Here is a 12,291-nt window from a genome sequence, read left to right on the forward strand (position 1 = left end):
TTGAAATCCCGGTATGCGACGTTCGAAAGAACCGGGGAAACGGATGGATGAAAATAAAATATCTTCGCGATACTATGTTCGTGGATTGTAATAAGGAGGTACACGGTTTTTCATTGTAAGTAGCTTGATAAAGGAATTGGGGAAGCTGGAATGTTGGATTTTTAAACAGCACACAAGTGGAGGTAGATTAGAGTTGATATAGTTATGGTGCCATTATGTGTGATATGTGAAACATTGCGAAATCTTCTTAGGAATAATGAAACACATCGTGATTATATTGGCAAGAATTGAAACGAATCTGAAAATGTATATAGAAACTATGAGATATATATTGCACAAAGATGGTCAAAATATTTGAACAGTCAACTATTCGCTGTATCAGCAGGCTACGATATTTAGTGAGACCATTTTTTATCTCCGACGGTATCTACACACTAGAGGCGACTAAGCTACAGAAACCACCATGTACACCACCCGTTATGATAATTAAACCTGTGAATTTTTATGCATCTATAAAAAATGCAAGGATGCAAAGATGCACGTCCAAAATAAACCACTCGTTATAATATAATATAATATAGAGGGGAGACAAATATTTATCTAGATTTCCATTCTGTTAGTCATATTCACAAAAATACAAATTTCCATAAACATTCGTACTCTGATAGTAATAAAAAAGGAAACTAAATAATATATCGAACTAACCATCGCTCAAACTATTTTTCAGCTGTCTGCAAGGAGGGTTGCCACCCCGTGCACGGTCACTGCAACGTGAGCGGCGAGTGCAAGTGCCGACACGGATGGCGCGGTGAACTCTGCGACCAGTGCACCCCGTATCCAGGTTGCAAACACGGATACTGCAACGGTTCCAGCTGGCAGTGTATCTGCGACACGAACTGGGGTGGTATCCTCTGTGACCAGGATCTCAATTATTGCGGCACGCACGAACCCTGTCAAAACGGTGGGACGTGTGAAAATACGGCGCCGGATCAGTACAAGTGCACCTGTCCCGAAGGATTCTCAGGACCAACCTGCGAAAAAGTCGACAATCCCTGCGCCTCCAATCCTTGTGCCAATGGAGCGACCTGCAGAGAACTCGGGGAGAGCGCTCACTGTGAATGTGCTCCTGGATTCTCCGGGCCTTACTGCGGCACGGATATCGACGAATGTGCGTCTCAACCTTGCCAAAATGGAGGCACTTGCGTCGATGGAAAGAACGAATTCGTGTGCAACTGTCCAACAGCCTGGCAAGGTATCCTTTGTCAGTTCGACGTAGACGAATGTGCTCTGAAGGAGTCTCCGTGCAAAAATTCGCTGACTTGCGTGAACCTTGCTGGTGATTACAAGTGAGTACGATTTTTATTGTACTTTGTTTCATTCTTATATAGAACTTGGAACGTTGACGTAAGTTCTGCTTCTAGTACAGATAACTTTAGAATTGTTACAAACTTAATAACGCATGAATTAGATACCTGATCTAATATTAGGATAATATCGAAGTTTTCACATTTTATGCTCGAGAGTTAGACTAATTTCATTTCTTCCGAACTTTCACAATTTTACGTCGGATAGATTAATCAAACAACTTATAGTTGCTCTTAATATTTCAAACTTCTCAACTAAAAGAATCAATATATATTGTCCATATTTATCGACAAACTACATTTTTCTTGAGAAGTTCGAAACGTGGGCAATATTATTGTTCGCCTAAGGGAACCCTATGAATTATAAAATTTATCGTAAAATTTCATTTGTCTTATTACTAAACCTGTTGCTGTTACGCGACAGAATGTATTTAACTTGCAAAATTTCACTAATAATATTAGCACAACTGTGCAAGCCAACACAATAGCGTAATCCTCCGCAAATATTCACATAAATAATTCTCCTCTCCAACAGTAAACTTTAAAAGAAAAATACTAACATTTATAGTTTATTACTAATTTTTCTCGATCATTAACTCAATCCTATTGGTCTGATCTCAGATGTCGCTGCAGGAGTGGTTTCACAGGGAAGAACTGCACGAAGAACATCAACGACTGCATCGGACAATGTCAACATGGGGCACTGTGCATCGACCTAGTCGACGACTACCATTGCAGCTGCACCGCAGGATATTCGGGCAAGGATTGCGACGTGGACATCGACGAATGTGCTTCAAAACCCTGTCAAAACGGCGGAGAATGTAGAGACCTGGTAAACTCTTACGAATGCGTTTGCCCAGTCGGTTTCACCGGATTCCAGTGCGAGATCGACAGAGATCACTGCAGTCCGAATCCATGCAGAAATTCCGCACCCTGCTTCAACACGCAAACGGATTACTACTGTCACTGTCCCGAACAATGGCAGGGGAAGAACTGCTCCGAGCCAGCGGCTCACAATCCACAATTTGGCGTCATGGATGAAGAATCTGGCTGTGGTAGCGAAGGTACGCCTTGTGGAGGCAGAGGCAAATGCACTGGCGGAAGGTGTATTTGCGATGCTGGTTACACCGGGATGCATTGCCACGAGAATATCAACGACTGCAGAGGAAGTCCTTGCTTGAATGGTGGAACATGCGTCGATCTGGTTAACTCGTTCCAGTGCATCTGTAGGGAGGGATGGACTGGAGATCTGTGTGACCAAGGTGAGTGATTACGTTCAATTCTTTTGACTTCGTTCGAAGTTACAATGTCTTTATACTATAATAAAGTACAAATGTAAATATGAAAAAATGATCGAGAATTGATAAGAGTTCAATGTATAAAATATCAAAAATGAATTATATATATACAAATTAAAAACTATACATAACATACAGATATGCGTATAATGTTTACGATCATTCAAGTTCCATTTCGTTATCAGTCTATAAAAATGTAAATTTATATAGACATTCATAGTTTAATGATTACAATTATTAATATTCGTGTTGATCCATTAATTGTCGATCTTTCTTCGAAATTGCTGTACGATTCTACGAATTTTCCAAATATTCGACCTCATATTTATGTTACTCAAAATGATAGATTTATTAAAAAATATTAAAGAAATAAGCGATTTACCAACTAAAATCCAACACGATTGTCTTCCAGACGTGGACGAGTGCACGACAGCTCCCTGTCGCAACAATGGCACTTGCGTGGACGGAGTCGCAGACTTTACCTGCATCTGCAGAGGTGGTTGGAAAGGGAAAACATGCACCCTTCGTGCCGGCCACTGCGAACCAGGTACTTGCCGCCACGGTGGAACCTGTCAAGATCGCGGCGACGGATTCACTTGTCATTGTCCTCCAGGATGGGAAGGTGCTGCCTGTCACATAGCATCACCTGCGTGCGCGAGTAATCCCTGCGAGAATGGAGCGACCTGCGTGAACACCGCCGATGGCAACTACAGATGCGTCTGTCGCGAAGGTTTCGAAGGGCCAAATTGTCGTCGAGACGTGGACGACTGCCAACCTCTGCCATGCTTAAACGGTGGCAAATGCGTAGATGGAATCAACTGGTTTAGGTGCGAATGCGCGCCAGGTTTCACCGGTCCGGACTGTCGAATAAATGTGAACGAATGCGCTAGCGATCCCTGCACGGGCGGATCGACGTGCGTAGACGGTATAGCGAGCTATTCCTGCATATGTTCGCCAGGAAGGACAGGAGTTCGCTGCGAAATCCGTACCGCGGGCGGTCTAGGGTGTCCCGTAGCCAATTGGGACGATGACTGCAACGTCTGCGAGTGTAGAAACGGGAAGAATCAGTGCAGCAATATCTGGTGTGGTCCTGGGAACTGTCTGAATGGTACATCGTGTCTAGCTCACGAGGTCTGTGTACCTAGTCCAAGCGAGAGTTGTCTAGCTCCGTCGTGTCCAGCCTGGGGTGAATGTCGTCCCGTGGAAACCGGAAGACGAGTAGGACCACCTGCTCTGCCCGCGCCGCCTTCCTGTTGGCCTGGACAGGCTACGCCAGGTCCAACCTGCTCTAGACTCACTATTTTGCTTAGAAGAGATACTCTCGCTGCTGGCACGTCCGTTGAGATCCTCTGTAGACGGCTGAGGAAGCTCCTGGCTGACCCAAGAAGGCCACAATCCATTGTTCTTTTGTGTGATCTTAAACCTGGAGATAACGATACAGTAGAAGTGACTATCTTTTCTGAGGCAGCCTCAGATGCGGCTAGAGATCTAGGCGAAGCTCTCAGCAGACCTCTGGGCAGACCTCTCGCTCTGGCCTCTGTCCTGGAGGTCAAAGTGGAGACGGCCTTGCTCAGTGAACCGAGTTCCGCGAACTCCAGCAGCGCCGGAAGCTACGTGGCCGTTCTTGGCGGAGCCCTGGCGACTGTTCTGGTCCTGGCACTATTTGGTGGATTGTGGTATCTTAGAATGGTTAGACAGAGATCGAGTTTAACTGCAACAACTAGCAGCGAGACTTCATTGCATCGACATCGTAGCGATTTGGATGAGAAGTCGAACAATCTTCAGAACGAAGAAAATTTGAGAAGATACGCAAATCCTTTAAAAGACCAGGACCAAGGAGAACCAAGAGTCTCTGTGGTGAGACCTCTGTCTGGAACTTCGCTGGGTGCTTTGGGTACGACAGAGGAAAGCTTGGAGATGGTCTCTGAAGACAGTAGACATCGCTTGCCACCGCTTTATAAACCTCCCAGCGCAGAAGCTAGAAATAATACTGCCAGTTTCACGTACGAGGAAGGACCCCATAAACCATATAGCAAACCCAGACTGCAAGAGCCGACGTATTCTTCTCATCAGCAACCGGGCACCAGCCAGACTTCAGCACCCCATCAAGTACTCACAGTTCACGTGTAATATGATAGAGTCGCAAATGTTCGAAGATATCCACTTCTAAGGAAAACTCATCTATCTTTAGATGACAGAAACAAAGATGAAAAAAGCGGTTGTAAAGGACGTTGTATGAAGAAATGAAGTGAGAAATGATTATCGAACTGTAATGAGGGTAATTTTAACAAACAGACTTGAGGATGAATCGCATGATTATTGCCTCTTATTAAAAGCATGAATCATTAATCACTTTTAGGAAATGAAATTGTGTATTGTATTTTAAAATCAGGATTTCGAGAAACATGTTACGTTATAGATTATTTTTTCTTCCTGGGAAATATAAAACGACGTAGGAGGCTAGAGAAAGAGATTGTATTTCCTTTTTAATAATATTCTGCTGATTATAGATAAGAGATGATTTTTAGACGGAACTTTAAACATTTTTTGCGAAAGAAGCATCGTTCTCTATCTTCCTGCAATGGACCCCTCGCTATTCCACGACAATAATCGACAGTCTACAATTATATATCAGCAACGCCGAGTTGTTTTATCGTTGTACATATGTACATAGCCCGTACTTATTAATTTTGCTAAGCCTATATCACCTCTGAACGCCGTCGTCCCAATGGCCAGCCTTAAGGTGTAACTATCGACGTGTATCCGCGTTACAATCGTAGGCATTCACACGCGATCCGAAGTCAAGAACATAGCCAAGTGACGGCGAGCAGCCACCGTAGGTTTCGTAGAGCTATAGCACGTAGGCAAATTAAACTGCGTCAACGCAGGCTTCGGACGTTCCATCGGACGATATTATTGTGATACTCATAGAGCGAACGAGAGAAAGAGTGCGAGAGAGAATATCGTGCGTAAGATTTAACCAGTTCCGTGACACCCTCTTGGAAAAATTACAAGTCAATCGATGTTTCGAACCACAATCCAAGCTTACTTGTTAATTAAATTTATCGATTAATTAATTCAAATTTACTTCTGCCGTCAATTTTGCTTTCAATCCTAACATTGGTCTTCTTAGAATTTCATCTAAATTTTCAACACGGTATTACTTTAATTAAATGAAAATTGATTATTTGATCAATAATATTCATGAAAGTACAATTGAGCGAATTAATAAAACGATGTATCTTTTTCTGTATGGAGGGAGTGCGGAAAACTTTTGCGATCGACGAAAGCGATCGATCGATCGACGAGAAGCGACATAGCACAGCCACGATCGCATGATCCGAGCGATGTATGATGTAAATAGACCCACGTACATAGATCCATACTTATACTTTCTTGTCCCTCTTTTGGATCTCCCTTACCTATGCCCTCCTATCTTCCCCTGTTAGATGTGCAATTTTATTTTGTTTTTCTCTCTCTCTCTTAGTATCGTTCCAAGCGTATGACGACGAACGATCAACAACGGGCGCGCGAAACGCGCGTATTACTAGACTTTTATCGACGAAGAGATCGCATAAATTCGTATTAGGCGTACGTAAGTTGTAGCGGGAGAAATTTTTATAACAGATAGTTTATTTTATAAAGAAAGCTATATTATTATACAAAATATATAAAAGCGATGAAAAAATATATATATATAAATATATATATATATTATATTATATTATATTATATTATATTATATTATATTATATTATATTATATTATATTATATTATATTATATTATATTATATTATATTATATTATATTATTTTTTATTTTATTGCCTTGTATTAATTGTTGAGAGATCACGGACAATAGTTCCCCCTAAATCGAAATTCTGCTTATAGTACGATCGGTCGGAAAAACGATCTCGTAAATTTTCTTCTCTCTGTTTCCAATTAACAGAACTAATGTCCTTGGTCCCTAATCTAGATAGCTAATGGATAATCCACGCGTTGTGATCAGTCTTGTGTCAGATAAGCGCGAAGGAAGCATGAATGAGTGCGTGTAAATAAAGTTAAGCTCCTTCCGGTCCCGCAATCATTTCTTTTTTTTTTTTTTTCGTCTAAGGTAGTGACAACGACGATGACGATGACTACGACTATGACAAACAACGATGATGATGGTGATGACGATGATGATGATGATGAACAAGTTTCAATAAAAAGTACAACCCTTACAACACCGCCTGGTTTTCACTGGTTTATTGTATATACCCGAACACAACTGGCCGAACGAATTCTCTCACGTGGTGAGAGTCGATGTCCGCGCAAGTTGCATTCAAATCACCGGGAACGCAGAATCGTAGGTAGACGTGCCTTCCGGGAGCAACCGCCACAAGCTAACAAGACGAGAGGCAGAACGGGACAGAACAACGTGTTTGGTTTCGACTCATTTGATCGCATTAAAGAACAAAGAGAAGAAAGTTTCCTTGAAGGCGTAGAAAAGACTTTCTTCGTGTACTTTACGCTTTGTATAATCGTGACGAATAGGGAGAGACTCGATGTTTTTTTCTTCTGTTCCATCGAATTTATTTCTAATTGGATGGGACATACATTATATGATTAGATGGTTCTTAAGCATAAATGAAGGTTTCGTACGAACCATAAAGTAGTAAATTTGATCGAGAAAGTTATAATCGTAACATAGACTCAGGAACTACGAGGACAAAATTGAAAGAGAAAGTTTGGAATCCTTACAACTTTCCTTGCTATTTTTATTTATATATTCTTTCGTCGGTATATTTTCTTTCTGTATACACTTTACTTTTTGGTTTACACTTTTTATTAATCAACAGTCTGCTTACTTGTAAAATTTCTATATGAAAAGCAAAGGTCCAACTTGGAGACGCTTGTTTTAATAGTATTATGCAGTACAGACAAAACGATACAAGGTTTCATCAAACAGTATATTAAACTTCTCGTCTCATTTCTATGTCCTCGCTTCTACAAATAAAATATTTCTCGTGTCGAGCATCATTTTTTGAGCCATCCTGGGCACTTACTGTAAACTACAAGAACAACAAGGAGAACAAACGTGGTCGTTGGATCCAGATCTCGTTACTGGCAAACCGGCCACGGATTTCAATAGATCGTTTCATTGAGGATAATACAGTGTTCATTATCATCGAAAGCGCGTCTGAGATTAACAAAAGGCCTCGTGTAGGCAATTTCGTGAGACGCCGAGACGAGGATCGGTGACCATCGTGGCGATCTTGACCACGGTACACGAGCCGCGTATACAACCGCGTGACTGCTGAATGAACGATCTGCCAAAATTACAATACAATGGCCCAGAAGAACCACTTGACGAATACCCAGTAAATGAGTCAGCCTGGTTGCTTAGTCGAATAAGGCTCGTGTGAACCACCAAGTCCAAGATCGCCGTCACTGTGTAAATGAGATACCTTGAGAAAGCGCAAGAACCAAGGTTACAGATCGGCTCTGTAATACCATTGGGAGAAATATGACGCGTTTTAACAGCTATGAATGCCATTTACGGTTCAAGACAGTTAACGTAAACACTCCGCGAGCGAATATCTGACACCTGACGCGAGAAATTCCACCTGATCAAGGAGAATGAACGTCATCACAGATGAGATAAATAAATAAATAAATAAATAGAATATGAATAAATATAATATAGATAAAACATAGATAAATAAATAAAATGTGGATAAATATAATATAGATAGAACATAAATAAATGAATAAAATTGTGATGAATCATTTTATCCGATCTGCATCCTCTTGCACAGTTGAACTAATATTAATTTATTTCGAAATTTTACAGACCATAAATTACTAGTTAGTACTGATAAATTCTTTTGTGTAACAAGTAATCTGTTTAATGAAGGGATTCGATTTTATTGTCTGCGCGTGATAACTTCACGTTATCAAAATTTGAAGTTAGTCTCTTATCAATCTATCAGTAAAATAAAGCAAAAAGAAGTCAAATTAAAAGGTTCAACTGAAACAAGACAAAGGAAATGGAACCTCTCGAAGTGTTTCCAGTAATTCTACATGTTTCTTACCACCTTCGAATTTCATTTGCCAAGAGAAACTTACGTTTCAGGAAAATATAAATTTCGAAAATGTTACCGGAATATCGAATTATTTGAACTATTACGGGAACGAATGGGAATTTCTGGACGATGAAGAGAAAGAGGAAATGAAGGAGGAAGAAGAAGAGGATGAGAAAGAACTAGAAGAGGGTGACATTTCTGTAGACTTGCTGACACAATTTCAGGAGTCCACGATCGAAAAGAAAGCAGCCGAGATCCAACTGGAAAAAGAGAAGCTACGAGAAATGGTTGGTGTAATTCCATTTTGGTAATCGTAACTCGATAAAAAGAAGATCATTCTCATACACAAAAAAAAAATATAAGGAGTATTGGCGTTGAATATGTAGGTAAAAAGGGAGAGAGGTCTGTCAGAAGAAACTCTGATCACTCCGGAAAACGGGGAATCCATCATTTCTGCCGAATCGTCCGCAGAAAGTTCAATCCATCCTTGCCTCAAAGATATAGATATCAGCGATTCCCAACTGAAATTGCAAAATCTGTACACGGTGTTTCCGATTCCTGACGATCCTGGCTTGGTACCCGAGTTCTGGACCATTCACGAACGTAAAATCGAGTCTTATCCAGATGATGGCGTGCTGAAATTTTTCGATTTGGTAAAGGCATCTCGCATCAGACCTATACAGGCCTTGGAAGATATGTTGCTATCTGAGAAAATCAATTTGCAATATTACGGAATCGATTGCCGCGCCATCCGACCTCTTTGCGAAGCCTTGATGAAAAATCCTTTCGTTCATACAATCAATCTTACAGTAAGATAAATATCCATAACCTTTGATATAGATTAACAAATATCAGTTAATAACGTTAATATGATTAAAAGCAATTTCTTAATTATTAGAATCATTTCGATCGACAATTGTTTTTAACGAAAATTAATTAAAATTGGAAAAAAGGAAAAAGAATGTTAATATTTTTGCCCGAAATAATTGTTTCGTAGGGTAATTGGTTATCAGAGGATGCCTGTTATCATTTGAATGAATTGCTACTGAAAAACAACATGATACACACGTTGGTATTATCAGGATGCAAAATTGGTCCAAAAGGTGCCGCGAAATTTCACGATGGAATTTTGGAGAATGTAACACTGAAGACATTAGATCTCTCGGATTGTAATATTCGTAAAGAAGGTTTGGACTATATTACACAGGCAATGTGCAATAACGAAACCATCGAAACTCTTTTAATCAATGACAATAATTTCGATGAATCTTGCTCGGAGGCTTTGCAAAGATTGCTCTCCTGTTCGCAGACAATACAGCATTTAGAATTGTCATGGAATTCTTTGTACACCGTGGAAACTTGGAAGAAACTGATCAAAGGATTCGATAACAATGAAATTTTAATCGATCTTGATTTATCTTGGAACGCTTTAGGGAAAGAATGTGTTCCATATCTTCGTCGATTATTAATACGTTCTTCGCCGTTGAAAAAGTTACATCTGAATGGTAATATAGAAATCATAAAGACTTTTCTTTTAATATAGAAATTTCTTAATCCTTTACTAGATCAGAACAGTGAATCTCGATATTCAGAAACCAATTTAATGTCTAATATCAATATTATATTTCAACTACATTCAGGAAATCGATTTTACGATGAAGATATAGAAATCATAGCGAAAGGATTATCGAGGAATAAAGAACTCGAGGAATTATACTTAGGTAACAACCCTATAAAAGCTGAAGGTGCATTTAATCTCGTTAAAGCAGTTACCCCCGAAAAATCGCCCGAAAGTTCACTACGTATTCTGGATCTTACGAATATTTGGGCGAACAAAAACATATTACCGGAGCTTCAAACAATTCGAAATAATAGACCATGGCTCGATATTAAGTTAGAAGGAATACTTAGTAATTACAAAGTCGAAGGTCCAGATGTACAAGCAATATTTTTGAGAAGAGCAAACTATGAGGCCATGAAACCAAAAAAGAAACGACATCGCAGGAATTTTGGTCACTTTGTGTTATCACTTTCTGATGATCCCATCTCAAGAGGTATAGAAAAGTAAAAATGATACAGTAGTCGCTTCTATTGAAATAAAATTAATGTTACAGGGAAATTTGTAGAACTGGTAGAAAAATTCCAACTGAAGTTATCTCAATCTTTGGTAAATGAACTAATGCATGCATTTGCTGGTGTAAGGCATACCGTCGATCAAGGATTATTAAAATCTGTTTACATGAAACATTTTCCAAATACAAAACTTCCACTGGAAAAACCTACTAAAAAAAGGAAAATCAAAGGCGCAAATATGAAAAAAGAGGAAAAAACAAAAACTAAAAACAAATATGGACTATGAAAATGAATATTACAGTTTATTACAATACTCTAACTTTATTAATTTAAATAAAATATAATTATATTACATTTATGCTATTTAATGAATAGGAAATAAATGTTACAATACAAAAAATTACAAAGAATTGTAATAGTAGCGATATAGATTTTAAAATTTAATGCATTTCTTAATATCAATCTATGTAAAATATTCTAGCAGAAATATCATCGACAATCCAATTTATTCCTTCCACAAGATTTTCTGCTGTAACCGCTGAACATTTGAATATTTGCCAATGATGGGTTTTAATATTAGGTAATTCCAAAATTTCTGCAATATCAACTGCAGACAGTGCTCCAGGCAAATCTTGTTTATTCGCAAATATTAATAAACTTGCACCTTCTAATCTCTCCTCTTGTAAAAGTTTATATAATTCTGTTTTACAATCCTCCAATCTTCTTCTATCTGCACTGTCAATTACCCACACAAGACCATCTGTAGACTCAAAATAATTTCTCCAATAAGACCGTAATGATTTTTGTCCACCCACATCCCATATATTTAGTTTGTATCCACGATGTTCCAAAGTTTTAATATTAAAACCAAGAGTTGGTGATATTGTATCAATTGGTTCTCCATTAAGTCTCTTTAAAACTGTTGTTTTACCAGCATTATCTAAACCTCTGTAAATATATAAAGAAAGTGTACAAAGAAGGTGTACAAAAACAAAGATTTAAAATATACATGAAAAACTACAATTATTAAATTATAAAAAGAAAGAAACAGAAATATATAATAAAGTATTAATATAGTTGCATAATCTTGTTTAAAAAGTGGATAATGTCAACGTACATAATACCATAACCTAAAAATATTGAAACATAAAAAAGCAAAAATACGTACAGCATTAAAATACGCATTTCTTTCTCCTTTTGCTTCAGTTTCTTAAGCACTGTTAACAATCCCATTGTTAATTACATTAGGAATATCACTGGTCGTTATTTTATAAACATAATATGTACCCGGAAAATGTAAAGCTATTCAACGTGACAACTTTAACCTCTATCGAAAACAACAAAGTCAAATCCAATACCGAATGAGTATCTGTTAAATATAAAATGTATTCGATAATATACAATATATTCATTTATATATTCAACATTAATAGTAAATTAAATACTAACAAATAATTTACTCGAATATATCAAATAATTTATTAAAAT

At 38.5% G+C, this 12,291-nt stretch overlaps 3 protein-coding genes across 3 annotated transcripts in view; 2 read left to right on the forward strand and 1 right to left on the reverse strand.

The window, feature by feature from the left end:
* Positions 1 to 5,035, forward strand: part of Ser (protein serrate) — a 54,839-nt gene extending 49,804 nt beyond the window's left edge. Inside the window, exons 4-6 of the mRNA XM_072012382.1 lie at positions 728 to 1,346; positions 1,986 to 2,626; positions 3,075 to 5,035. Of these exons, the coding sequence (XP_071868483.1) occupies positions 728 to 1,346; positions 1,986 to 2,626; positions 3,075 to 4,792 (2,978 nt within the window). The 3' untranslated portion in view covers positions 4,793 to 5,035. The remainder of the gene's footprint in view (positions 1 to 727; positions 1,347 to 1,985; positions 2,627 to 3,074) is intronic.
* A 1,762-nt stretch (positions 5,036 to 6,797) lies between these two features.
* On the forward strand, positions 6,798 to 11,187 carry LOC139992320 (uncharacterized). The gene is made up of 6 exons (XM_072013057.1): positions 6,798 to 6,914; positions 8,781 to 9,017; positions 9,117 to 9,539; positions 9,728 to 10,235; positions 10,371 to 10,784; positions 10,845 to 11,187. Exons 1-6 carry the CDS (start codon positions 6,798 to 6,800, stop codon positions 11,087 to 11,089), a joined length of 1,944 nt encoding a protein of 647 aa, XP_071869158.1. The 3' UTR covers positions 11,090 to 11,187.
* On the reverse strand, positions 11,105 to 12,154 carry Arl2 (ADP ribosylation factor-like 2). The gene is made up of 2 exons (XM_072012422.1): positions 11,972 to 12,154; positions 11,105 to 11,751 (listed from the first exon to the last, which is right to left on the reverse strand). Exons 1-2 carry the CDS (start codon positions 12,034 to 12,036, stop codon positions 11,262 to 11,264), a joined length of 555 nt encoding a protein of 184 aa, XP_071868523.1. The 5' UTR covers positions 12,037 to 12,154; the 3' UTR covers positions 11,105 to 11,261.
* Positions 12,155 to 12,291: the final 137 nt, after the last annotated feature.

Source organism: Bombus fervidus, chromosome 11, assembly GCF_041682495.2.
Source record: "Bombus fervidus isolate BK054 chromosome 11, iyBomFerv1, whole genome shotgun sequence".
NCBI classification, from domain to species: Eukaryota; Metazoa; Arthropoda; class Insecta; order Hymenoptera; family Apidae; genus Bombus; species Bombus fervidus.

What these genes read in the sequence shown, in the direction of transcription:
- LOC139992320 (XM_072013057.1), top strand. Translation starts at nt 6,798, where the DNA reads ATGACTACGACTATGACAAACAACGATGATGATGGTGATGACGATGAT. An exon ending in CTGGTTTTCACTGGTTTATT is followed by an intron (nt 6,915 to 8,780) that starts GTATATACCCGA and finishes CTTACGTTTCAG; the next exon opens with GAAAATATAAATTTCGAAAA. An exon ending in AAGAGAAGCTACGAGAAATG is followed by an intron (nt 9,018 to 9,116) that starts GTTGGTGTAATT and finishes TTGAATATGTAG; the next exon opens with GTAAAAAGGGAGAGAGGTCT.
- Arl2 (XM_072012422.1), bottom strand. Translation starts at nt 12,036, where the DNA reads ATGGGATTGTTAACAGTGCTTAAGAAACTGAAGCAAAAGGAGAAAGAA. An exon ending in GAAATGCGTATTTTAATGCT is followed by an intron (nt 11,752 to 11,971) that starts GTACGTATTTTT and finishes ATATATTTACAG; the next exon opens with AGGTTTAGATAATGCTGGTA.